The following is a 26,172-nucleotide window of genomic DNA, read 5'->3' on the forward strand; positions in this document are numbered from 1 at the left end:
AATATCTAAAGAACAAATTAAAGTCGGCCGAAGACTTTAAAAATGTTAGCCTTTATTTGGTAGTGTCAGCAGTGGATATAAAACAAAACATAAATGGGATGCAAATACACGTTCAGTGAATGCTGTATCAAGAGAAAGTCACAAAGTAGTTTGTGGTTTCATGTCACATTTGAAATATTATCAAAAAGCAGAGAGACCAAAAAGGAAAATGGAAAGGCAGACTTGCTCAGAGTTATCTGATCTGTACCAGCTTATGGAGCCATCATTGGAAACACAGCACTTGTGGGTGAATACATGAACACATGAGTGTGTATACCCGATGCCTGTTGGGACGCAGCTTTGGAAAAACATTTTGAGATGATATTCAGTTTCGAGTCAGATCGATCATGTTGGATGGGCTGAATTTTTTACATATCTGTAATTGGGAAAACAAGCAATAACCATGTGTGTCAGGGACAACAGTGACACAACCCCAGTGCAGCTTACGGACCTGGGCGCTGTGTGTTTCAGTTATGGATTTCTATCTCAGGATTAATTATAAGCTATAAAGAACCTCATACCAGCAAAATACTGTAAATGATAAAATGGCAATTACATGACATTATATAACAGTAGAATTGAAGAAAACACAGCAATAAAAATTGTGCTCAAGCATGACAGCAGTCAAGAGCTCTTCGTTCTAACCTTTAAGAGCAAATCCCAGATAGAACATTTTGTGAAAATGTTTGTGAAAGCTATGTGAGTGGGTTTTTAGTAGAAAATTCTTCTGAAGAATGGTTGGTAAATGAGGCCCTTTATTCTCTGCAGATGAATTTGCAGTATAAGACCTTGACAGGCAAACTCATCTGCAGCAAACTCAGGAAAACAATGCACTGCAGGTTTCTGCTGCATCCAGACACTTTACCTCGACTTCTTCCCTTCCTTCAAAGTGTTCCCTTTGTCGGTGCACACACACTTTTTTTGCACATGGTTCAAACATGTTGTCCCGTGCAACAGTTGTGTCCTCTCATACAGGTGGTGCAATAATGAACCTGCCTGATGAATAAAAGTCTGTTTGCAGAGGAATTAGATCCTTCATTATAATAGATGATCCACATCCAGCCGAGGGGATTTGAAATCCGGCTCGCTCTCATCCAGAGCCAGCAGAGGATTTCACTGCAAATTGATGTGGTTCCTTTTACAATGTCCCCGCCTGAGTACTGATAGATCCCTAATAAATCAAGGCAATCACAAGGAGATATGGCAAAGACTTTGCAGTAAATCCCACCAGGATCATAAATGTACAGCGTCTAAATGTGTCTGTCCACACTGCCTGTCTGTGTGTTTCACGCACTCTGTCTTGTGATTGCTTTTTTTTTTTTTTCTTAGTAGTTGTTCTTTCATTTCTTCAAACACTGTTGTGTCAACATTGATCCCATCATTATTTTAACTGTGCCGGCGCTGATTTGTGCCGTCACTTTAAATGTTCGCAGGCTTCCTGGATGATTGCGTCAAAGCATCAAGTGGAATTTAGCAACAGTGAAATCACAGAAAGAGGAATAGAGTGCAGAGTGCTACACATCACTGAGCGTGGCTCTCTGCAACCACTTGTTGCACTCGTGAGACTCAGTCCACTTTGACATCGCAGCCGGAGCTGTGCACAGACCTATGGAGCAAACACACTCTAGACTGTCTCTACAGCGTCATTCATTTCAATCTTATACACACCATTACAGTCTCTCCTGCAGAGACAAAAAAACATATTCTGTTACCACAGCTGGACCAGCATTCATTACTATGTGAAGATCCACATATTCCTCGGTTAAGACTGAAGACCAAAGGTAATGGGTCTTTGCTGCCAGGCCCCAGACCCTCTGGAACAGTTTACCTGAAGAAATCAGACTTAAAACGTCTTTAGATCATCTCTCAAAACTTACGTTTACCAAATGGCTTTTAATGAATTGTTTTTAGCTTTATTATTAGTACTTTATATCCTGTTTCACATCCTGTATTTCCTTGTCCGATTGTGTACAATGCACAGATCAGTCACAACATTCAAACCAGTAACTGGCTTTAATCTCCAAAGTCTGATCATCAGTGTGATCTTTCATCTTTCAAAATTCCAAAAAGCAGAAGAAGATCAAAATTGGCCTGAGTGACCAGTGATTGATCAGTTGGACAAACCAGGAACCAATCATCAAAGTGGATTTATGTTCAGATAACACAACCATGCTTCATACATTTTTAGTGCAATACCCAGCCACTCTTCCATTTTAAAATATGTATTAGTCTACTTTTTATTGGTTGTGTATGAATTGGGTGGTGTGTTTGGTCAGAGTTTAAAATATTTTTTTCAGAAGTAGCACATCTAATCACATTGTACTGCTGTCTTTTGTATAACAACGTCAAAGGCTTTCTATTCTTATCTATTCAATGTGCAACCTTTAAATCATTGCACATAAGAACCACAGGCACTCTGTAAGAAGTAAAGAACCAAGCAGATCTTTTCTAAATAAATTCTCCCTTTAGGTCAAAAACCTTCCGGAAAGGCGACATCTCTTTAGATAGCCTGTGCCTGCTGAAATATTCTACCTCTCATCTCCACTGAGAATCACCACAGTCAGAATGTACCTGAATGTCCTGCTGTGGGGGCAACTGCCAAGTCCACTTACCACCATATCGATGATATTGTGTGTGTAGTGTTCCGGTCGGAAACAAAGGCAGGTGCTGTGGCGCTCGCTACCTGAGTGCCCCCGCGGCATCAAGACTGCACCGTTTAAAGGTGTTATACAGTGTTGTACTGTGTTATACTGTGTTGTTCTGTAATATACTGTGTTATACTGTGCCTTTCTCCTTGTCGAATCGGATTATTCCACCCACATCTGCTTTACATCCAAAGCTGTTGCGGTGCTTGTGTCGACCAGCAGGTGGAGAAGTTTTGGAGTTTTTTATTTTTTGGGACCCTCTAAACCAACCATCCCCCCGCCCCTCCCTGTCCCGCCTCTGTCTGTGTCATGCTGCTCCTGGTTACTTCCTGCACCAACTTCATTCCACTGCACATAGGGAGAACACATGTTGGACACTTAACAAGAGGCAGGACATGCAGACAGAGTAGAGGAACAAAGCTCTCTCCAGACTGGACTCATTCTCTCTGTCCTTGGAGTTTTCTATCAAATTCAGTTCTTTATGTGTTCACATCTCTGTGTCAAAGTACAAGACAGTATCTGTGTGAAGTGTGAATGGGATTTTTAAGTGTTAGACATGGATCCATCCTCTGCTGTGAGACATCTTCTCCCGGCCCTTCTGCTCTCTCTTCACCTTCACTGCCACCTCCTTGTCTGGGCCGCGATGGACTCCTGCTACGATGAGGACGGCCTCCCCAGCCGCTGCATGCCAAAGTTCGAGAACGTGGCCTTCAATCACACCGTGGAGGCGTCCAACGTTTGCGGCTCCCCACCCGAGGACTACTGCATGCAGACCGGCTCGACGCGCTCGTGCACCTACTGCAACGCATCAGACCCAGAGCTGAGCCACAACTCCAGCCTCCTGACGGACTTCCACAGGAACGAGGAGCCTACGTGGTGGCAGAGCCAGTCCATGTTCTATGGGATCCAGCACCCAACTTCTGTCAACCTCACCCTCCACCTGGGTAAGAGCATCCCTCGCTTGGTCTGACCCCACCCCCCTTTCCTTAACTCGCACTGTCAATCGTGGTGGATCTCACTCTAATATGTGTGTGCTCAGGGTTCAATGATGGTTTGTTTTTATAATATTACATAATGTCCTGCTTTATTTCAAAGTACTTTGAAGCGTTTCATGTGCACATCATTTTCTGTGTCCAGGAATAGAATATTAGTGTCCACTGAAAGCAAATGGTTTCCAGGGTAGCTGCAATTGAGTGTCATCAGTTCATTTTTATTTTCTGTGTGGCGGACTACATTGTTTCATGCACTGCAAGAGTATTGATGGGGAAAAACTTTAATACGAAGCAGATGTCCTTAACAACACATTATGGGTATTATTCACTCACAGCTCTGAGCTGTCGTCATGAAGAAAAAAGAGAAATCTTTGGCCCAGACAAGGATTATGTGTGAGTGCATAGCCACAAGGGGATGTCTGAGAATGTATATGGATTTAAAGTGGATAAAGAAGAAACACTGAGTGAAGGCCCACGTTTAATTTCATTCAGCCCAAATAGAGTATTGATGATGAGACCATCCAAATCTGTCAATACAATACAATTGAATCTCAAGAGGCTTTTTAAAAAGGTATGATTTGGGCCCTAACGTGATTAGAATAAAGTCAGAGCACACAGAAACCTTGGGCGAATAGGCCACAGCCATAAATTCAACCTGTACCTCATCATTATAGCTTGAAATCAACATCTCACATCATATCACATTACAGATGCTAAATTCATTGTTCTCATTTCATGAATCATAAGGTTTAACTACATCTGACTGAGAAAGTAACAGGAGCTGCTAAATATCTCAGGTCGTAAATAGCGAATAACCTGCAGGAATTAGTGACTGAAGAGAGAAAAGAGGATCCAACTGTTCCTCAGATATTTGCAGTTCAAAAATTACATTTGCTTTTCATGGTGGTGAATTTAATTTGCTCCAACAGTCTTTTTTTCTTTTTTTTTTATGTAAAGCCAGGAACTTGGTCAGCAAGTCTGCTGTCACTTGAAATTATGTTCATGTTCCATTCACTTCAATGAAAGTTGTCACAGAACTTTTTCACGCATACAATTTCAAGCTGAATTCAGTGTTTGACCACATTTCAAAAAACTCCAAACATCTATAGTTATTACAGCTAATGCCAAAAGTCAATTTCAACCAAAAGGGAAAAAAGTACAGCGACAGAGAAATTGCACTTGAAAAGCTTGAACAAGTCAAATATATGCAAGTAAAACATTTGAATCAACTATTCCATGTTAAAGCTGTTAAGATTATCTATGCAGCTTATCCTTTAAGAATTTCAAGGGTGGCTGTAGCCATCACAGCTGCAGAGAAAACCTACACAGACACAAGTAAGACAGAATACAAACTTCAGACTGATTTATGGATTTTTTTTAGTGGTATCAGCATCAAGCCCAAAGATCCATTTTGGTCAGGTTTTTAATTAAACTCTAAAATATTAAACATCAATTGCATAAAGCATCTTAAGAATAATATATATCGGCTAATGTAGCAAACATTATAATTTTTTATGCACCCCCGTGCCGCCAAGCTCTTAAAATCACATAAGTTAAATGTTTGGATGTTTGGTTTATTTGTGGTAAAAAGCGAAAAATACCAGCTAGAACACTTGAACTTCACTTGACAGCCGATATATAACCATGCATCCCTTTTCATCACACTGCATTATTTTGATGCCAGCGCAACAACCTTAAGGATTTCCTCCATCACCCACTCCTTTCCTTTGAGGGAATGCATTCGCCTCACTTTTTGTGCACTGCACACATATTTGCATTAGAAGACATTTCTCATTTTTACAAATTTTTATGAGCGCAGCCTGAGCCATTAACATCATTATCCCATTACCATGCTGCGGAAAACTGCTGAAAGAAGTAACAGAGCACATTTGTCACTTTAACTAAATTAAATTGTGGCGATTAATGTTACAAAGAATTAATACAAATCTTTCTATGAAATTACCTTTCCCACTTCCATTTATTTTCTCAGCTGTGTGTTTCAATGTGTGTGTTTATAACAGAGGATTTTATATCGACGAGGCTGTTCACACCAATTTGGGGCCCCGTGAAAAACAATTGCTCGGGCCCCTCCTTTATTATCGAACTGAATTTAATTAATAGTTTTTGGAAAAAGTACATTTTAATAAATTGAATTTGTTCCCGGGTTGTAGGGAGGCTTAAACAGCAATTGTCTTGCTGTTTACCCTGTCTTGTCTTTGCTTATATTCACAGAGCTCCCATCTGGTTCTGCAGGCAACACATAGGAGAATGTATGAAAACCAAATGTGTGTGAGTGTCTGAGACAGATTGTGTCCAATCAAGCAAATCTACAACTCATAAACCTACACAGGCAAAAATTGCTGCTTTGCTTAGTCTTTAAGAAATTATATATTTTAAGAAATATGCTTATTAGCTTTTTAAAGATAATAATAATAATAATAGACAAAGTTGTGTTACTGCAAGAACCTACACTCAGCTGATCAGCTGATAGTGGTTAAGTCACAGGATTGTTCACTAAAAGCTAACCTACATTTGTATGAATGCCGTCCCTCAAATGACTAACCTGCTGAGATGAGAGATGCTACATCTGCTTAAACCTTCTGAAAGCATTCTTATATATTACAGATTTTTTTAAAGAAACATTTATTCAACGTAATTGTTTTATCTGTTTCATAGTCTTGTTGTTTTATCGTAATGCGAATTATTATTAATTATTATTATTATATGTATTATTATTATTTATTATTACTATTATTACACAGCCTTTGATCGCCAGCTCAAATTTGTCAATGGGTTTGAGTGTATTTCTCAGTGAACCTGAGGAACCTGAAGGAATATACTTCAACCAATCCTGTTTTGAACAGGATGCATTGATAAATCAAATGCATTGATAAATTGATCTCCTCTGTCAAACCTCCAGTGCACATGGGCCACATCACCCGTGGATCGAACTGTTTTCCATCTTGTTTATAAATTGAAGAATAATTCAGTTGAATAATTAAGATTTGGTTATAACCTGCAGTAGCTGTTTTTAGCCGCTAGGGGGTCAATGCAGACGAGTTGTGAACACCACCAACCTGAACGTTATGTCAACATGGAGAACTTGGTAGCAAACACTCACCTGTGATCACCTGTGTTACCAACTAAGTCACCTTTCCTGTCTTCTGATGGATGTAAATCGGAGCTGAAGGGGGACAGCTCAGTTTAAATGATGCTACATGTTGCTAAATGATGCTAAACGATGCACGTCAGCAACACTACCTCGTATGCAGCCCACTTTCCAAGTTGTTTAAGGTGGTGTGCATTCATTTTCTCATTTCCATTTTTAAAATGTATTATGACGCCATGTGAATGCATCAGGACTCCATAATGTGGAGGGTGCAGAGGTCAGCGGGGACCAGACCATCCCTTCATAGGCCTCATTGTTCTTCTCCTCAGTTAAGTTTGTTCTCTGTTGTTGCTTTCACGCATGAAATGAACTCACAACATCTTCCTGAAATTTGAGAGGCTGAATGTGAGAACGCAAATATTCCAAGGCAGTTGCTCTGGACACTTTGCCCGCCCCACAGTAACTCTAAGGTATCCATGTGGGAATACTGCAGGACAATGTCTGGAGAATTCACAGTGAGTGAGTGGGAGTGTTTTAAAAAAAGACAAAGAGAAAAGAAATATCTCTTTATGAAAAAGAAGTGTAATACATGCAGAAGATGTTAACTTGGAAAGACTAAGAGATTCAAGAGCTTTAGGGCCAACATTGGTGTAGATGTGCGTGATGTCTGCAGCAGATTTGAATGTTTTGCTTCCTCCATGCTCTACGCCTCCCCGCCCCTGAAGGCTCCAGACGTTTTCCTATTGTTGTGAACTTGTCTGACTCGGAGGATCTCCTGCTGCGGTCTTCATTTGTGAAAGGCAAAGTCAGGAGGATATTCTGACCAAGTTGTCCAGCTATTTTCCAGAGTTCATGTCTGAAAACAATTTACGACTCTTGTGTTTCTGGTTTGTTGTTGTCATGCCGCAGAATGTTTTTTCCCTCTCAACTGACACCAGCTGCTTGCTCATGGTGGAAATTATTGCAAATCTCATATTGTTAGATCTAAACCTTACTGTTTAAAGCACATTCAGATAATGTGCATTATGAGGAGGCGCAGTATCATCAAACTGAACTGAATCTCCTGATGGTGGTGCAACCATTTCAACATCCTTAGTACCTAAAACCTTTGCTCAGTACTGTGTGTGTGTGTGTGTGTGTGTGTGTGTGTGTGTGTGTGTGTGTGTGTAGGCAGCTCTTGCTCAAAACTAGAGATTTTCTTGACAGGTCAGATCTCCTCCCCCCTCCCCTCGGTAGGTGGAGAATGGGTGCTCCCCATCAAAAAGCTCTGCTTCAAAGCAACTAGAGACAGGGACAAAATGACGACAGAAGTTGGAAATGTCAGAGCTTTGAACGTTGACGGACTGTTATGTCACGTGCTCTGGAAGCAGGAAGTGCTGCTGTCAAATGCAGAATATCGATTTCCAATAGCGAGCAGATGTCTGGCAGTGTTTTTGAGCCTTTTGATGTTTATAATCTTTGGCTAAAGCTCTTTTTCTCCAGGAGAAAGCTGCAAGTGGAGCTGCTGCAGAGGAGTTTTTTTTTTCTTTCAAATGTTGTCTGGAGGGTTTGTTGTTCTTCAGAAATACCAAACACCCACAAGTCAGTCTCACTCAGACTGAATTGACCTTTGCCCTTTTCCGCACTTCTCCACAGACATGTTTTCCTATTCCTCTGGATTATTGTACCTGCGCTCTGCATTCTAAAAATAAGGATGATTATGTTTTCATAACCTACGATTTTATGTAACCCAAAACCCCTAAATGTTGTATGTGTGGCTCTGTGATCCATCTGGGTTGTCGGTGGGGGGGGGTTGTGCCTTAGACATTAATGTTTTCCTTTGCCTCTCCAAACACAACAAAGTCCCTCTAAAGGGAAAGACAGGCAGATGCTGGGATGATAAACACAGCTCTAGGATGCGGGGACACATATTGCAGCCAGGTCAGCGTGGGTCTGTGGAAAAGGAGAAAGAAGACGGGGAGTCGGGCTGCTTCAAGGGGAGTAAACAAAACATAATGAGGAAGAAGGAGCGAAGGGAGAGGGGGAAAAAAAAGAAAGAAATGCAGGGTGGTTTGCTGGTGAGGAATTGGGGTCAGGGTTTTCCCACAAAGACTTGGTGAGAGATAACACACGCACACACGTTCAACCAGCACACATTGAAGTCTACAGCTGGTTCTCATTCAACACCGTCAAAGAGAAGCAACATCCTGTCTCCCATGTAAAACAATGATAAAAGTCCTGCCACAGTCGGCGTGCCGCTCTCACAGTCCGATCTCCGGCGTGCGTATGAGACACACGACTCTTTGTACGAGAATTCATTTTTAAAACTTTGAGACGCTGTGAGATTAGAGAGGATAAATCCACTCATCATCTGTGTATTTGCTGATCACACACACACACGCCAGCTCGAAGTAAACACATTGAAAATATTGTGTCTACAGTACTTGTAGCAAGTTTATTCTAATGCCTCGACGGGAGCAGCTGTGTCAAGCTGACATGAGTGACTCACAAACAGGTCAGACGCTGTTCTCCTGCAGCCCCCACAGCCCCACAATCTTAAAGTGGTCTACATCCAAACAGTCCTTCAATCACTGCGTCTGGGCTCTAACCAACGGCTTTGGATTGACTTGTGACGTCACAAAATTCTTGCTCAGCCCTGTAAAGTCACAAGAAGCTGTTTTTACTGGGTTTCCTAACCGAAGGGAGTCCTAACTGAAGGGAGAAAAGTGGGAATTATATTTATCTTTTTTTTGTTTCATGCTAACAGGGCCGTTACTCAACATGCCTGTTAGTAACGAGCTGTTTGCTTGGCCCGTGAAGATGCTGGTTGCAGCTCATTTTAATTTCTGACACTGTAAAAGTGACCTGCAGTAAAGACTGACTGCTGCACACAGAGCTATTCAACTGCTTCTTTAAAATTCAGTGAAGCTCCTTGCAGGATGCAGAACTGGAGAATCAGTTGGTAAATTTTTGTAATCTTTGTGTTTTTCATTGATTATCTAGACTGCCATATTCTAATTTGTCCCGTCACTTTCATGAACCAAACCTTTTTTTACACTTTGGAGTGTTGGAGTGTTCAGAGCTATTTGCTACGCTATATTTGTCACATGCTCACCCACGTTGTTGCGCTTTAGCGAGCTTCTGCACGTTCACACAATGGCCCATGAAGTCCGAACCGTCCACACAGTCAGACCTCATATTTTTAGCTGCAGCTGTGGCATGCAATGTAGTTCTGTCTCTCACCAGAGAACTAACCTTTCACTCTTTATTTTGTGGACATTGATTCGAATTTAACACATTTTGTGGAAAATACTGAAAAGTGAACAAATCAAATGTCAGAATGGCACAAAATTCAATACTGTTCTTCCTTGGGCCCCTCCAAATACACATGCCCAGTGTGAGGTTGATGAGCTGAACGGTTGTGGAGATATCAGAACCACATACAGACAGACAGACAGAGGCATTAGCAGAAAGATGTCCCTTTTGCTTTGTTAAAATCTAACAGCTAAGGAATCTTTCAGCTGAACCCAGATAATCCTTATCACTCCTGAAAGACACTGAATCACGGTTCATTTAACATTGTGCATAAAAACACACAAATATCCTTTGCAATTAGTCTGCAGCTCATCACAGGAGGGTATTCAACAAATGTTTCATCTTATGCCTCTTTTATGTTTTTTTTTGCCTCCGTCTCAGTGGGGCTGAGCTCACCTCACGCAGGGAGTAAATGAAAGCTAAATGATCTTTGGGCTCCTATAAGGAAGGATACCATTAGAGTTTGCTGCAGAGACAGAGTCGACCGTTTCTGACTTGGCAGGGAAAAGCAACAGATGTCATTACGGCTGTAGCAGAGGATCATCCCTGCATGAAAATGCAGAGTGACTGAGACTTTGTATCTAATGATGTGGAGAGAAATCCCCAAGAGTGCAACGAAGAAGACGCCTGTAAAGAGAGTTTCTGCATGTTACTACTGACTCTGGTCTCAATATGGCTTCGGTTCGTGTCTGCTCTAATCCCCTCCTCGAGTTGCACAACACTTGGTAAATTCAGACTGCGTGTTTGCACTCGGGTATATTAAGTATAACTGCGAGTGCAAGAGGAAGAATATGTCAATGTTCTTACAAAACCAAAATAAGGATTCTCACATTTGGAAGCATTGGAAAGACAAAAGAATCCCATTAATTTAGGTGCTCTGAGTGTAAAATATGCAAAACTGTATTTCCTCTCAATATATAAAAAATTGACCAGGACAATCCTGTCTGAAAATTACATTTACATTAAACCTAAACTGCAACAGCAAAGGAATTGCAATTAAATGACTGTACATTGTTAATTACCTTTATTTGCCTCATAATTAATTCAAAAAAATACAGTGATGGCAATTTCTACACAATATACCTGTTGTACTTAATTTGTACAGAAATATAATTTCCAAGACAGAGGGTCAACCTGCAAAAGTACTTTGCAGACATTTCTTCTATTACAATGCAACACCAAGCATCTTAGTCTGATCTGCTAAATCCTTATCACAGGCCCAAATGGAAATCTGGGTGTATCTTTTCATTTTCTGCAGATCCTCAAAAAGAACAGACCCATTTTGAAAAGTGAAACCAATTTTCCTTTTTCACAGATTAAAGTCAAATCACTGTTTTAAGGGGGAAATACAGATCCATGAAAAAGTCACACTTCTTTCCCTCTAAGTTTCTCCTTGTTCCTGTGCACTGCCAAAATCGGAGCTGTATCATTCAGTCAAGGACATATTCAACCATCACGGCTGTCAGCGTTTTGCTTTTTTGAATAATCAAATTTTCTCTTGATCACATCTGTTGCTTTCATATCCCACCTCAAATGTTGCATCAGACTATTCCAACGATTCAGCACTTTCTCCCTCTGGGATTTTGCACTCATTGGCCTTTTTTATGTTAGAGCTAATATAAGACAATATACTTTTTTGTTTCTTTCTATTTGACCTATGTTTCACTTCAGAGGTTCATTATAATCTGGATAATTAGAAAAGAATCCTGGGGATTCTTCGACTCCTACAGGAATGACATTCTTTTACCCTGCACAGAGGCATGGGAAAGTAAGCCTGTCCCCCATTGTTTTCCTTGGTTCTATAATGCAATTATGTCTTTTTTTTTTTCTTTGCTCCAGGGCCTTAAACTATCACCCTACAGAATTTGTCTCTTACATAACCAGCCTTGATCTAACCGTAGACTACACTAGATGCATTTTATACAGTTATTCTTTCTGCGATTCCATTTAAATCTAATTGTGTGTGTTCTCCACAGGCAAAGCCTTTGAGATTACCTACTTGCGATTGAAATTCTACACCAGTCGGCCGGAGAGCTTCGCCATCTACAAGCGCACGGAGGAGAACGGGCCCTGGCTGCCTTACCAATACTACAGTGGATCTTGTGGGAAGACCTACAGGAAGGACGCTAAGGGCTTCATTCGCCCGGGAGATGATGAGAGGACTGCTTTATGCACGGACGAGTTCAGCGACATCTCCCCGCTCAGTGGAGGAAACGTGGCTTTCTCCACCCTGGAGGGACGACCCAGCGCGTACAACTTTGACCAAAGCTTGGTGTTACAGGTGAGGCTGCATTTTAGAACAATACACATATATTAGTCAACACCCCTCCACTGATTGTACAGAAAGAACTAACTTACAATCTGTCATACAAATTTAAAATAGAATTTCTTATAAAAACTCTTTCTATCTTTTCCATCAACTTGTGGGTGAATGTGTCTCAGTTTGACGGTGTGAACAAGTTTTATCTAAAGGAATAGTTATTATTAATCTCTAGACTTAGGGGCCGAACTCATCACAAACATGAATTGCACATTATTTCACTGCTGTAGAACTCAAGGTAGTAACTGCCTACAATGCCTAAAGTGTGGCTCAAACCCCTCCTCTCCTCTCCCCAGCATTTTGACACAAACAAACATAATGTTGCTGCAGAGATATGCATGCCTCCGAGCCTTTTTTTAAAGCAGCTGAATCTAATGTTATGTTTAGCTCTGATTAACATTGATGAAGTCTTGAGAGTGCTGTGCCGAATTAATGGCAGCCTCTCGAGGGCGACTCTTGGAGGGATGGGCGCAGTAAAGCATGGCTAAAAATGTAAATAAAGCCCTTAATGCAGCCACTCTTCCTTTGACAGGGCTCTGAGTGTCCACGGATGTGCTCCTCATCTGCTGAAAAATCTTTAGTATAAATAAAAAATCTTCTCATTCATTACTGAGCATTGCACTAATGTGCGTGCATAGACGTATATACAGTATCTGCCATGAGGGAAAACAATGTATTTCCAGGTTGCATCGTTGCTTATAGCGACTTGTAATGGACCAAATATACAGTAAATGGAATCTTGTCACGACAAATTAAATAAGTGAGGTTATTAGAGCAGGGATCCTACAGATCCATCCACTGCAGGAAGCTTCATCATGATGCTAAATAAATTAATCATAAGAAATACCCCCATTTCTGAGCAGATGAGACATGTGCATATGTTTCCAGTAATAGCAGATCAGGATATAAAATTATAATTGTGCAAAAGAAGTCTAGTTACCTCTGATTTTCAGTCTCAAGCTAAACTCTATACAAGTAATTAGTCCATTGCTCATGTCGTGTATTCTTTGGTTCTGCAAATGTTGTAGGAGAATGACTGTGTGTTAATTCTAATTTGTTATGCCAAGTATATTAAGTGGAAAATGTAGTTGCAGTCAGCACTATGTTTGGATTTTGCGTATCACACGAACCCTGCAGCTGTTAGGGTAAGATGGTGGTCATACAAAACATAGGGCTGTGACACAAGGATTATATAATATATATACGTACGACATAATCAATCAAAAACGCTGTCAATCAAAGATGAGCTAACGGCAGTAATAATACAGGTCTATGACCCCACATAAATGGCCCTAGCATCTTAGATCCTCTTCCTCCACCACAGGATGTGATCAACCAGCAACAACAAAAACTCCTACCTTACATCTTCTACAATAATCTCCCATTAGTTCATAGGGAGGGTTTATGTTATGTTGACCCGTTTACAGTCATGCCCCAGCCCTGCCATGAGCTAAACGCTCCTTAAGACAATAATAATGATAACATGTTCCTCTTTCTGACCTTTCTCGGCACATATAGTGTAGAGATATGTCTGGAAATGCAAGTGTCACCTCTGTAAGGGAAGCTGTCCTCCTCCACATCATTAAATACGAAGAATAAGAATGTCTTTTGGAGGATATGTGGAGGGTATGCAGTGCAAGGCTGCATAACCAGCTCCCAGCCCTATAGGAAAAAAAGACATCTTTCTTAACTATAAGAACGAGGGAATGTTTTTGAGAATGTTCATCGCTCAGCCTCCCACTGTATTTCCTGTTTACTGAATAGGACTGTTATAAATCAATTATATATAGAACACTCAAAATACCAATATTTCTCCGCAGCTCTCTCTTTAAGTTTTGACACTGGTCTGTGAAACACGTTGTGTCTCAAATCTCTGAAAAAGAGAAACTGCTGAAGCCTGACTCTAGCAGAGAATTGTTTTTCTGTTCACCAATACTGGTGCTTTTCAGTAATGTTTGAGCCATTCCCGCAAAAAATATATTTAATCTGTAAATAACAGCAGTTTTATTTAGGTAAGATTAAAAACGTGAAGTGATATTATAATAAATGTCGGTTAAATCTTCAAACATTGACTTTATATTTGTAGGCATAACGCATATATCAGCTGATTCTAGCAGCTTGTCAAAGATGAGGATGTGTTGTGACACCATTGACTTCTTATTCACACTATTAAAGTTCCTTTTAATTATTGTTTAAAAGGGTGTGATGCAGATGACAAGACCTTGAGGCTACATATGGTATCTCTGTCTGCACAAATGCCTTAACCCCTCCCAACCGAACACACTCATGCCTGGTGTGCCGGATGCTGTCTCGTCATAAACCCCCCCCACACACCTCTCACTCATCAGGCACGGCACTGAGAGTGGGTGACATATCTTCAACCTCCGACAGAGTAGAACGAGGCAGCCTTCCCATTTTTAAACAGGGGAAGGATGGAGGGAAGACAGAAGTGGTGAAGCCACATCAGCTCTCAAGCATATGCTAAGCTGCGCTGAGCAGCAGGATAAAGACGTTTCCTCCTCGTCTCTGCTATATGCGAGGTCCCCGTGCATCTGCAGCGTGTGAAAATAGAAATAAAGTGCACTATTGGATTAGCTCCAGTGCCGCTATGGGCTGGGCACATTGTGTGGCAGGCTGCTGTCAGTAAGACGACATGCAGCCGCATGAAAGAGGAATCTGCACGCTGGACTGGATTTGCCTCCTGAGCTTCAAGTCCAGAGATTCTGCTCTATCTGTCTTGCAAGGACAACAAAGAGAGTGAATTAAAATAAGTGTGAATTAAAGGGGAAAAGATATTTCTGTGGCTTAGCAGTAGCCACACACACTCTGAAAGTTTCCACTTCTCTCATCCACCCCGTTATTCCCTGATTCATCCCTTTTCTTCCTGCTCAGTGTGTATTACTTTGCTTCACCTCCTGCTCTGCTAGTTCTACATTTTTTTTTTGTGCTTGAGAGCAGTTTTAAAGTGCTTACAGGAAAAGTTCGAACTGCAAAGCTTTTCTCTCGTTTAGTGATTATTAAAATGTTCTTTTCTGATTAATCCTTTCATACTCGCCCTCTGCCACTGTGCCACTCCTTCCCCTCTATCTCTCTGTTATAGAAATGTGGAATCTGGCAGGCTGGGACAATAGCAAGCAGAAGTCTGGGTTTGTCATGATGTACTGGATCGACCCATAGTCTGCTGACATTTTGTGAAGTGAGCAGTGTTTTGCATGGGCAGTTTTTCTCACCACACAAAGATTATGCAGGATTACGGAATTAAGGACATTTTGCTAAGGAGGCATGGTAAGAAGCAGGTTGAGTCAATAGTGTAATAAAATGAAGAGCATTGTGGTCAGGGTGGACACTTGCCTTAATCTCTAATGACACAGATCCTGTTGTAAATCATGGAAGGAAAAGAAATGGAAAAAATATATTGTTTGAGCAAAACAACCTTTACTTGAGTTTGTTATCTCACTGTTTATATTCACTTGTTTGTTCATTTAGCCACAAGTGACGGATATTTTTATTCATCTTGATCCGTTAATTATACGGTGTAATCTAAAAATCCATTCCTTGTTAAGTGAATTCATACAAAAAAGCACTTTGTTGTGTGAACATGCAATGAATGATCATAACATAAATTGAATGAATATTTTTAACCACACAGTCATTCTGCAGATGGCAAATGTCGTAACAGTGGTTCCACCACTTTGGAATATGTCAACTATTGGAGAGATATCCAGACATTGATGGTTCCCACAGGATGTAGCCCAGGAATTTTTATTTTTTATAATAAGTTATCTGCACTCAACATTTTTAATTCAAAATATATAAACACATATTCAATAAATAAGCTCTGTTTAAAATGAAAAATGGACCTTGGAGGGACAGACTCTAAGACTAGATAAGCCCCTTATTGAATCACATTTGAATTCAATCGATCTGGGTTTTTATTAGGATCAATACCAAGTTGCACACACTCATCAGCCAATTAAATATGCCAGATTTTTTGTTCAAGACAGTGAGCAAAAAAATTCCTGGATCCACCTTTTTTTCCATAGCTGCAGCAAAATGAATGGGTTCTTCCTTGGCCCATGACTCCACCAAGTACCAAGGAAATAGACTGAGTTGTTTTTTGTGGAATCCTGCTGAGTGAAAGGGCAATTAAAACACTTTTTTGTATCACTCTATCGATTTTAAACCTCCTTAAATACCCAGGAATATTGTAACATGTCCTTAATTAAATTGTCATGATGAGGTCATGTAAAGACACAAAGTCTGTGTCTGGACGTGTGACTGGCCTTAGTTACATTAAAAGATTACTAATGGTGCTCCTGGCTGTATTTCCGTATGCTTTGGATGTCATCGACCCACTGATTATAAAGCTGCGGGGGATCAATATAAGCCAAGAATACATAGATTGGGTGGCAAATCTCTCAACAGACCTGCCAAACACCCTCTCTCCCTCACTCCACTGCTCCCTCTCAGCCTTCCTCTTAAACAACAAGATGAGAAGGCCCATAATTGACTGTGATCTGTCCTCCCATTAGAATAAAAAGGCGGATCAATTTCTTTCATTAAATCTCTCATCCACCGTCTATTTTAATGGTGATGGGGCAGCCGGGGATCGTGTGCAAAGACAAACACACATGAGCCGTTCTCCTGATGCAAAACAGTGCGAGTAGAATGCAAAATAATATTTCTCTTTTGTTTTTTCTCCCACATAGTGAATCATAAAAATAAAGTTGAGGCATACTCCCGCTTGAGCTACAAATACTACAAAAACAAGAAGAAAACAGGAAGCTCAATACAAAGGGGCGGGGATGGGAGTAGTCAAAAATATCATTCCCACAACAGCACTATTTATTGAATATAAGAAGAAAGGTGTAAAAAGGATGGAGGAGAGGGGGAAAGGGAGGGGAAACATGGTGAGCTATTTGTTTTAGACAGTAAATGCAACACCATACACAAATCCAAAAAAGCACTTCCCTTTGTACTGTAAATGTTGAATAGTTGTACTTTGTTTTACAAGGATAATCCCATAGAAATGCTGCTTTTCGAGGAATCTTCCCAGGTACATACAATGTAAATATGACGTATAATAAAACATGCTAATCTTATTAATGATTCACATTGATGATTTGCATGTTCTTGTGTCCAGATTAAAATTTTTATTGGAAGCTGGACTACTAGGGTTGGGTATCATTTGGGGTTTTGTTCTGATACCAGTGCTAAAGTGATACTTTTAAAAGTCCAGTGTGTAAGATTTAGATGAAAGGGATCTATTGGCAGAAATTTTAAATAAAATAATCCTCACGATGTTTTCGCCAATGTGTTTCATCTAAATTATGCAAATTGTTGTTTTCTTTACCCTAGAATGAGCCCTTGATATTGAAATACTTATATTTATATATCTACGGAGGCCGCGATGTTTTTTTACAGTTGCCCAAACTGGACTAACTAAACACTTGAAGACACATGTTCTCTTTCATGTTTGGAAGGGGAGGGTGCAACATACAACTTCACCACTAGATGTCACTAAATTTTACACACAACATTTGCTACACATTCTAGTGTGAAGGTGAAATACAGCCACACGTTTGACCGTTTAGAATCACAACTTTAGTTGTCGATTTGAGTTTGAATTAGCTAACCAACTGTAGACTAACGCTGCGTGCTGACAGAGCCATGTCGAGAGTGTGTTGCTACCAGAGTTGGATATAATGTTAACTTGGCATTTGTGTCGATGTTTACGTTCCCTTTATGCAGGGCATCTAATTCAGTAAATAGCTCAGGCACTAAATTGAGGCACTGAAATCTGCGTTGTGATTTCTAGACAGTACCAGCTGTTTTGGGAAGACACAGGATTTCAAATCCCACCTTCCTAGACCTTTTTTGCCAACGTGTGACCATTAGTGGCTGATGGTAGAAGCTCCCCGGCACGGTTCTGTCTGTCCAGGTGTGGGAGGCAGTCTGATGCACTGATCTATAAAGGCCACTGTCGATGAGCTTTGTCAGGGTTTTCACACTGTGGCTTATCTTTAGATGTGAATTTCTGTTTATCACTGAACCTGGTCTAACTCTTTGCTGTCATACAGCGGTGGAGGGCAGTTTCACAGTAATCTGAGGAAAGTGATGGGGAATGTGTGCAGTGGTGATGATGATCTGGAGGGGGACTTTCCTGTTTACCAAACTATTGCATCCAGACCTGCAACGAAATGTTTAATGACCATGGTCTTATCTAGCCTCTACTGTTGGAAAGGATCAGACCCTAAGCATGTAAACAAGAATCCCACAGATGTTAATCCCATGACGAAATGTAAAGGTGTCTCTGGAGCTTCAAACTTTCTGAAAAGTTAAAAGAGCATATATAAAGTTTGGTTTTTGAGGTTTAGACATTTCATTAACTACAAACCTGCACTGTCCACATCCTGTGCTTGCACCTGCTGACATCTGTCTGTCATTTTTGCTGAGTAGTAGAGAACGGTATCAGCAGCATACATATGGATTCTGTACTTTGTCAGCTGTGTTGGAGGGTCACTTAATGTAAAATATATGCAGATCGGTAAGGGTTCAAGCACAAGTCCCTGTGGCATCTTGTGGCTTCAATAGTGCAAGGTAAAACTGAACATACAGACTTCTTTCTCGTAAAAATAATTCTAAACATAAGACACAGTCAAAGCTGTGCTATTGTAGCTTCCTGATTTTGTGCCCTATCCAAAGTCAGCCTCTTAAGTAATTTAAGCATCAAATGCCTTTGTGTAAAAGGTGGTGTTTGAATAACATAACTCCAGGAAAAGACATCATGATACTTTAATCATGTCTCAGTCTCAAAAGAGTTTTGTGAATCCCATTTTGTTCGTCCACATATCAAATGCACAACTGCTGTCATCTCTGGATGAGTCTGGCAGGTTTGCTAAATAGCACTTTGGCAGCACTCACACTCCCTGAAGAAGTCAGTCATCTCCACATACCTCTTCATTAAGCCAAACCCGTCTGTATGAATATGATTATATTGCAATATGCAGGTGATATTGTCTGACTGGAAGCTTTTTGTATGGCTTATATGGTACTAGGGTAATAAATGGAGCACACATGTCACATTTTAGCACCTTTATGGCTCTTCTACTCTCAGTACATGCTTCACGACCGCCATAATACACGTGATCATACATTGCCATTGTTATTAACTGACCTTTTCTCATGTCGAACTGAGGTAAAGGAGCTGGAGAACACTAATACCCTGCAGTAAGATCACTTGGATTTAACTCTTTTCATTCACGCACAATGGTGGAGAAGCAGAAAGACTTTCAGTGTCGTGATTGCGATCAGGGATGCTCCTCTATGAAAACACATCTATAAAACATGCCTTAATCCCTGAATTTGTGAGAGCCGTTGCTCAGGCGGAATGTGTTTTTCATAAACTTGATGTAATCAGAGTAAACACCCCAAGCTCTTTCTCCTGTTTTTTTTCCCCCAATTGTTGGTAATAATATTACATTTCTATGGGCACTGATCCAGTTAATGCAGTAAAATCAAGCCTGGAGGTACATACGAGGCGGTAACCTAACATATTCCATCTGACTGTCAGAGTGTGTGTTTTTTTTTTTTTACTGTTTAGATGACCATAGACAAAGAAGGCATTTTAAATTCAACATCAGTGAATAGTCTTGATGTCTAGTTGCACATAAGAGTACATTATGTAAAAAAGTGCCCCTCCTCTAAGAAACACATGTTTTCAAATTGCTTCAGTGACAGATAATAATGTGGACGGATCACAGAGGGAATTTTTATCCTCGGAATTCACATTTCTGTTGGCTTTTGTTGCTGGGAGGCAAAGATTGGGCATTTGTGTCAGGGGTTAAAACCCCACTCTTTACATACAGATTGTCAACAGAGCATAAAATGATCCCTGTTCCCTCTCTGTGGCATGTCAGTGTGCCATTTCCTCTGCATATGGCTCATACTGAGCTATGCATATTTCATGAGGCTTAAAACAGGAATTGCATCCTGCCTGTTTTATTAGCATTTTAATCCCTTTGCAGATTTGCCGCTTGTGCCTCAGTCGGAGGAGTGCGTAGTTTCAATATAGAGACTTCACACGCATCATCCAATGCTTTTAAAATATATCTCCTTGTCATTTTGAGAGGTCAAAGCAAAATTACGCTTAAAAATCGGATGACACTTAAATCTGCAGGTGCCTCTCTCTCATGTATGCAGTAAATCATCTGCACAAAGTGGTCTGTGTTATACTAGTGATCTCATGTGTCATGTTTTCATTGGAAAATTATTTGATTTGGAATAAACAACAGTCACCTCATGAGGTGGCATTTAGATGTTTTTCTTCAAGTAATGGCTTACTTCAAAGGAAGGTCTGTTGTCAAGTTTGTAAAGCTTTTCTTTTTTTTTTCGATAATCAGGAAGGAGATGAAAGCTGCTGTATGAATTCAAATTTAATTTGTTCAGCCATCCATTAAAACAGTTTGTCTGTCTCCCCTGCCACCAGTCCATCCTCTCCCTCCCTCCCTCCCTCCATCTCTCTCTCTCACACACACTCTCTCTCTAGAAATCTGTGTGGCAAATTGGAGCTCCAGCATTGAATGACAATGAGTTAAAGGGGGAAAATATATATTGAGGGCACAGTGAACTTAAGCAATTATATTAAAAAGTTATTAACTTTGGAATGAGGCACTCGGCTCTCTTTCCTGTCACCGCCTGCAGCCAGAGGCTTCAGAGTTCAGGAAAACACAGTGAGACGGAGAGCGGAAGGAGCCAGGCAGGGGGAGAGAGAGACAAGATAGATTTTACAGGTGAGGGTGAAGGTTTATAACGCCCGGAGCAGAGATGACCTCTAAAACACTGTTTGATTCCTCAAAAACGTTGCTGTGCGTGAGCTGACGTATACATGTGAAGCTGCCAATTTGCTCATGAGACCGTTATTGTCTTCGGCGAAGGACTGGCTCATTGCCACCCTCAACGCCTCAGCCGATACTAAGTCAGCATCATTGTAGCATTGTGAGCCCAAATTCCAAGGGAGTGAGAATCAAAGTTAATTAAGCTTTTGCTGCGGTTCGCACAAATAATAAGTAATGGGCTGACTACTAATTAACCCTAAGAAACTGCTTCCTTTCAGTGGAGTAAGTGATATTTGGAACTATGTCTGCTTTTCCTTACACAATTAGCACTGTTCTCCCAAGCATAACTAATAACTCTTCCATATGATAATGGTCTCATACTCTTATGATAAATGGAAGAGAGTATTTGCTTTTATGGCGTGGAAGAATTCTGAAATGCTAATAATGCATTTAAATCATTTCATCATCTGAGTGTGTCAAAGCATGAAAGCTGACTCGTTGGAAACAATAGCGATGCACCAGCGTCCAGAATGTCCCCTCATTAGTAGAGCAGCATGAAACTCATGCATTTACACTGTGATGATCATCACTATATGCAAATCATTTATTTAATAATTTAACAAAAGGGCAGGTCATGTCCACTATGCCCTTTTCTTGTTATAAATTGGTGCAATAAGTTGAGGCTTGATCACATTTGGAAATGGAATAGAGGAAGTTTGTCTGGCTAAGCAAAAAACCTAAGAGCACATAAAAGCAACACTGAAGAAAAAAGGGGAGCGGCGCGGAACAGGAGATTCACAAATTATCAAACTAATGAATAATTTGTCATGAGTGGATCAAATCCAACATGTTAATAAATATGACCTTAAAAGAGTAGAGACACAGTTCTCTTGTAAAGTTTTTGTCCCTGAGTCTGTCTATCAAAACCAAAAAGGCACCCCTGTGAATACCAATGCTTTGCATAAAGTCATTCCACAACAAACATTTTGACAGTTATATTGTTTGTTGACTTTGGCTATGTCTACTTGTATTTCTTAACCACTAGGTAGCAGCGAGGCTCCAGAGCCACCAATGTCATCCTGTCAATCCATCATTTTGGCCCAGACCACAATCTCTCTACAACTTTATGGTCAATTGGTATGAAATTTATTCAGACATTCATCCCAGAGGATGAGTCTTATTGATTTTGTGATCACTTGACTTTTGGTTTTTGTTCAAGGTGAAATGTCTCAACATCTACTCAAGTGGTTGCCAAGAATCTTGTTGCATTTGTGTCCCACTTATGATGAATTGCATGGACCAAGGTGATCCTCTGACTTTTCATCTAGTGCTGTCATCATAATCATCTAGGCATGATCAAGGACCAACTCAGATGGCAACAATAGGTGTTACACTGGGCAACACTACTGTACATTTAATCCAAATTATTTTGGTTTAATTCTATTTTATTTGTAACGCACCAAAACACAACATACTTTCGTCTTAAGGAACTTTACATAGTAAGGTTGAATCTTTGGAATATTACAATATTACAAGCCCAGCAGCTCTCACAATTGGCAAGTTTTTGTCAGTAGTGAAACAAATTAAGAGACCTCAAACGAGACTCAGGGTGGGCGGCCATCTGCCTCTGGCTGGGTTAGAAGGACAGAAATGGGGGAGAGAGAGAGAAAATTGGGGGTGGGGGATCAGGATGTTTGGATTTAGCTCAAACTGCTGCTGTGCAAGTACAACCTCAAAGAGTCTGGCTGTTTAACTAAACAGAAGGGATTCCAGCATCAATTATATCTTGTTAAGATTCAATGTGTTGTCGGTCTACCCTCTATTCACACAGGAGCTGTACCTCATCATGCTTTCACCACAGCATTTTAGTCTTTAGTTAGATAGTCTCTGTGCTTTAGAGGCAAATTTCAGTCATTAATAATATCTATTAATTGATATAGAAAAAAATTCAATATGCTGTAGACTGGGTACTTCACAATTTAGTGAAATTTAGATATAAAACCTGTGCACATCACTGTCCCCTTCCCTATTGTATTCCACTACATTGCTTCTGTGTCAAACTCCTTCCTGTGTCCATGTGTGTAATTCCGCCACTGATTGATTACCTCTGCTGTTGCGCATGGGGCATGCAATATAATTATGAGGACATTTTGAAGACATTTGCTGTCTTCATATGGAACTCAAGAGCTAGTGGTAATGAAGTCTTGGACAGGGTAGGCTTGTCGTTCAAGTGGTTAGGCTCGTACGGCCATACAGCAATATTGATGCAGCAGAGGTTAACAGTTTAGCAAACAGTCGGGTAAGGGGATGTAGGAAATACAAAGGCCTAACGTCAGAAGGACGTTATGTGGCTTTTGGAAATATAATTATTTTTCTCATATGTACTATCGAATTGAAGAAGATGAAGTCTCAAGCAAACACGTCACATCTCAAAGTTTCAGAGGTACGAGGTTGTGTATACCACACACAGAGTAGGTTCATATAGACTCTTTTTCTGAACACAATTTACAAGACCCCTTTGAAGACAGCAATTATTCTCATCTCACTGAATTTCAGGAAATGTATATCAGATGTAGAAATGTAGAAGTGAAGCATTGATAGAGCATTTTACTGTTGAATAATTTCTTGTGCCTTCTCTTTCTTTGTTCTGACCACTTTCCTCACTGGGAGGCTAAAGCATAATTTGTATTTCAATTTCGTCAAACTTACTGCCCCTCATTTAACTTTGTTTCACATCTCAAACTGCACAGCCTCTCTCATAAACCATGGGAGAAAATCTTGTCATGTCCAGGTAGTCTAACACAAAATGAAGAATGAGCATCTGTTTTCCCTGGCAACAGCATTGCAACTGGGTCCTTCACTGTTGTCCAAACCCCATTAGCCAGTGGAGCCATGTCAAGCAGGGGCAAAGTCGATAAGCTAGAGCCGGAACAACTGTGCACCAGCCAACTGCACTCAATTCTGCCACACTGTAGTTACGGTTACTGCAAAATAGCTGCTCTATAGCTTTGAATGGGCTGCCAAGGCACAACTGTCTGGAAATCCTAAAGTGCACTTCAGCCAAAGGGCGAGAGAAGAAAATAAAGATGAGGTAAAGTGAAGAGGCAATTTCAAGTAAAAAAAAACTAAAGGTGGGATGACTTACAGCAGCAGGACTGGCAAAGTTTTGGCTGAAAGAAAGACACCAGTTAGCCTTAAAAAAGAATCTTCCCTCCATACAAATATTTTCCATTGAACATGACTCAACATGTTCAATTTTGAAATGTTTTGCACCATTATGCGACAGTTTCCAGGTTTAATAACACTGCTTGTGTGCTCACAACAGTGTCCAACAGGCTTCAAGGTACGCCTTCTCTCATTCAGTGGGTGTGACCCAATCAGCAGCGACAGGTATATAAATGCCATATTTAAAAGACAATAGGGTCTTCAACCCGCCACTGTTTACATTGAAATAAACATTTTGCTACATTTTCGTCAGGCCCAACTAATTTATATTTTCCATTCAAATTCATCTTATAATCTTTACAGAAAAAACATAAGCTGCAGGTGGCACCGAAGTCCAGTGGCCATTCTGCCACGGTCCGTGTAAGGGTTAAACCAATCAGGAAGACATGCGTAACAGATTTAAACCAGATGTTCCAATAAGGGGCTGTGACCTCTCGAGGCCACAGCAGTACCTCTCTCAGAACTGCAGGCACAGACCACACAGGTGGTCTGACTCCCAAGAACCTCTCCTTGGAAAAGGGAAGGGAAGGAAAAAAGGCCTCAAGAAGCAAGATAACTCAGTTCTAAACTTTTACTGCACTGCTGCTAAAGCTATTTTAAGCAGCGAGAGATCATGTTGGGTACCTGTGAAGAGAGCCTCAGAGGGCTCAGCAGTGTCGCCTTTTTCTTGCTACCGAGCAATTAAGCCATATGCCTTACTTGCTGAATAAAGAGTCAAACAGGGTTTTCTTTTACGTGGTTATCATTATGACACAAATGAATGAAAATGTCAGTACATTTCATCTGTGGTCACTCGGGTGCTGTGCTTTTTGGTTTATTGACAATTAATACTGTGATTTGTTCAAAAGTCCCGTCATAAACCACATTTCAATCTTCTAGATCTGGATTTTTATGGATCCACACCACATTAAACACACACAAATAAAACAAATAAATTATATATATTTCCTGACACATCTCACAATTTTAAAGAAAGTGTTTAAACAAAAAATCCTACATTTGCTTCTCCACGCTGAAATGTAATGGCATTTTCTTTGGCCCATGTTGCATCCTTCCATCAAGTCTCTTGGAAATCCATTCAGTAGTTTCTGTCTTGTCCTGCTGACAAAAAAAACTGACCTATCAAACAAAAAGACAGAGGTGAAAACATAACCTCATTGGCAGAGGTAAATATCAGACAAATTCTTGTGTGACTTGTGTGCGAGATAAAAAATTACAGGATCACAAAAGTTAATACCATTTATCCCAAGGGTTCATGAATATCATCAAACACATTTCATGGCAATCTATTTAAAAGTTTCAAAGATGTTTCACTCAAAGTTAGAGAAAAAGCAAGGGGATCACTTCAGTTGTTAGAATACATCTTGTTTGTGGATGTTTGTACAAAGTTAAATGGCAATTCATCCAATTGTTGCCATGATATGTGACTGAAATGCAAAAATGTCACCATGCTGGTGGTGCTACAGGTTAAGTTTGGATCATCAAAATGAGTTAAATGCATCCTTTATAGGTAACATGGATTTTAACGTCTAGAGCTCAGACTTGATATGGTGTGCTTTCCAAAAGGTAACAATATGTATATAAGAATAGGCTAAAATAGGCAAAACCCAGTCCTACCTGACTGGTGTTATTTGACAGGCTTAAGCAGTACGACAGACTGTGGCTCCTGAGAAAAACATGAATGAAGGAACTCATTATACATGTTTTTAGT

At 40.4% G+C, this 26,172-nt stretch overlaps 1 protein-coding gene across 1 annotated transcript in view; it reads left to right on the top strand.

The window, feature by feature from the left end:
• The first annotated feature begins 3,001 nt into the window (after positions 1-3,001).
• Positions 3,002-26,172, top strand: part of lamc3 (laminin, gamma 3) — a 111,832-nt gene continuing 88,661 nt past the window's right edge. The window contains exons 1-2 of the mRNA XM_020082516.2: positions 3,002-3,628; positions 12,056-12,360. Coding sequence (XP_019938075.2) covers positions 3,241-3,628; positions 12,056-12,360 — 693 coding nt within the window. The 5' untranslated portion in view covers positions 3,002-3,240. The remainder of the gene's footprint in view (positions 3,629-12,055; positions 12,361-26,172) is intronic.

Source organism: Paralichthys olivaceus, chromosome 18 (genome assembly GCF_024713975.1).
Source record: "Paralichthys olivaceus isolate ysfri-2021 chromosome 18, ASM2471397v2, whole genome shotgun sequence".
In the NCBI taxonomy this organism is placed as follows: domain Eukaryota; kingdom Metazoa; phylum Chordata; class Actinopteri; order Pleuronectiformes; family Paralichthyidae; genus Paralichthys; species Paralichthys olivaceus.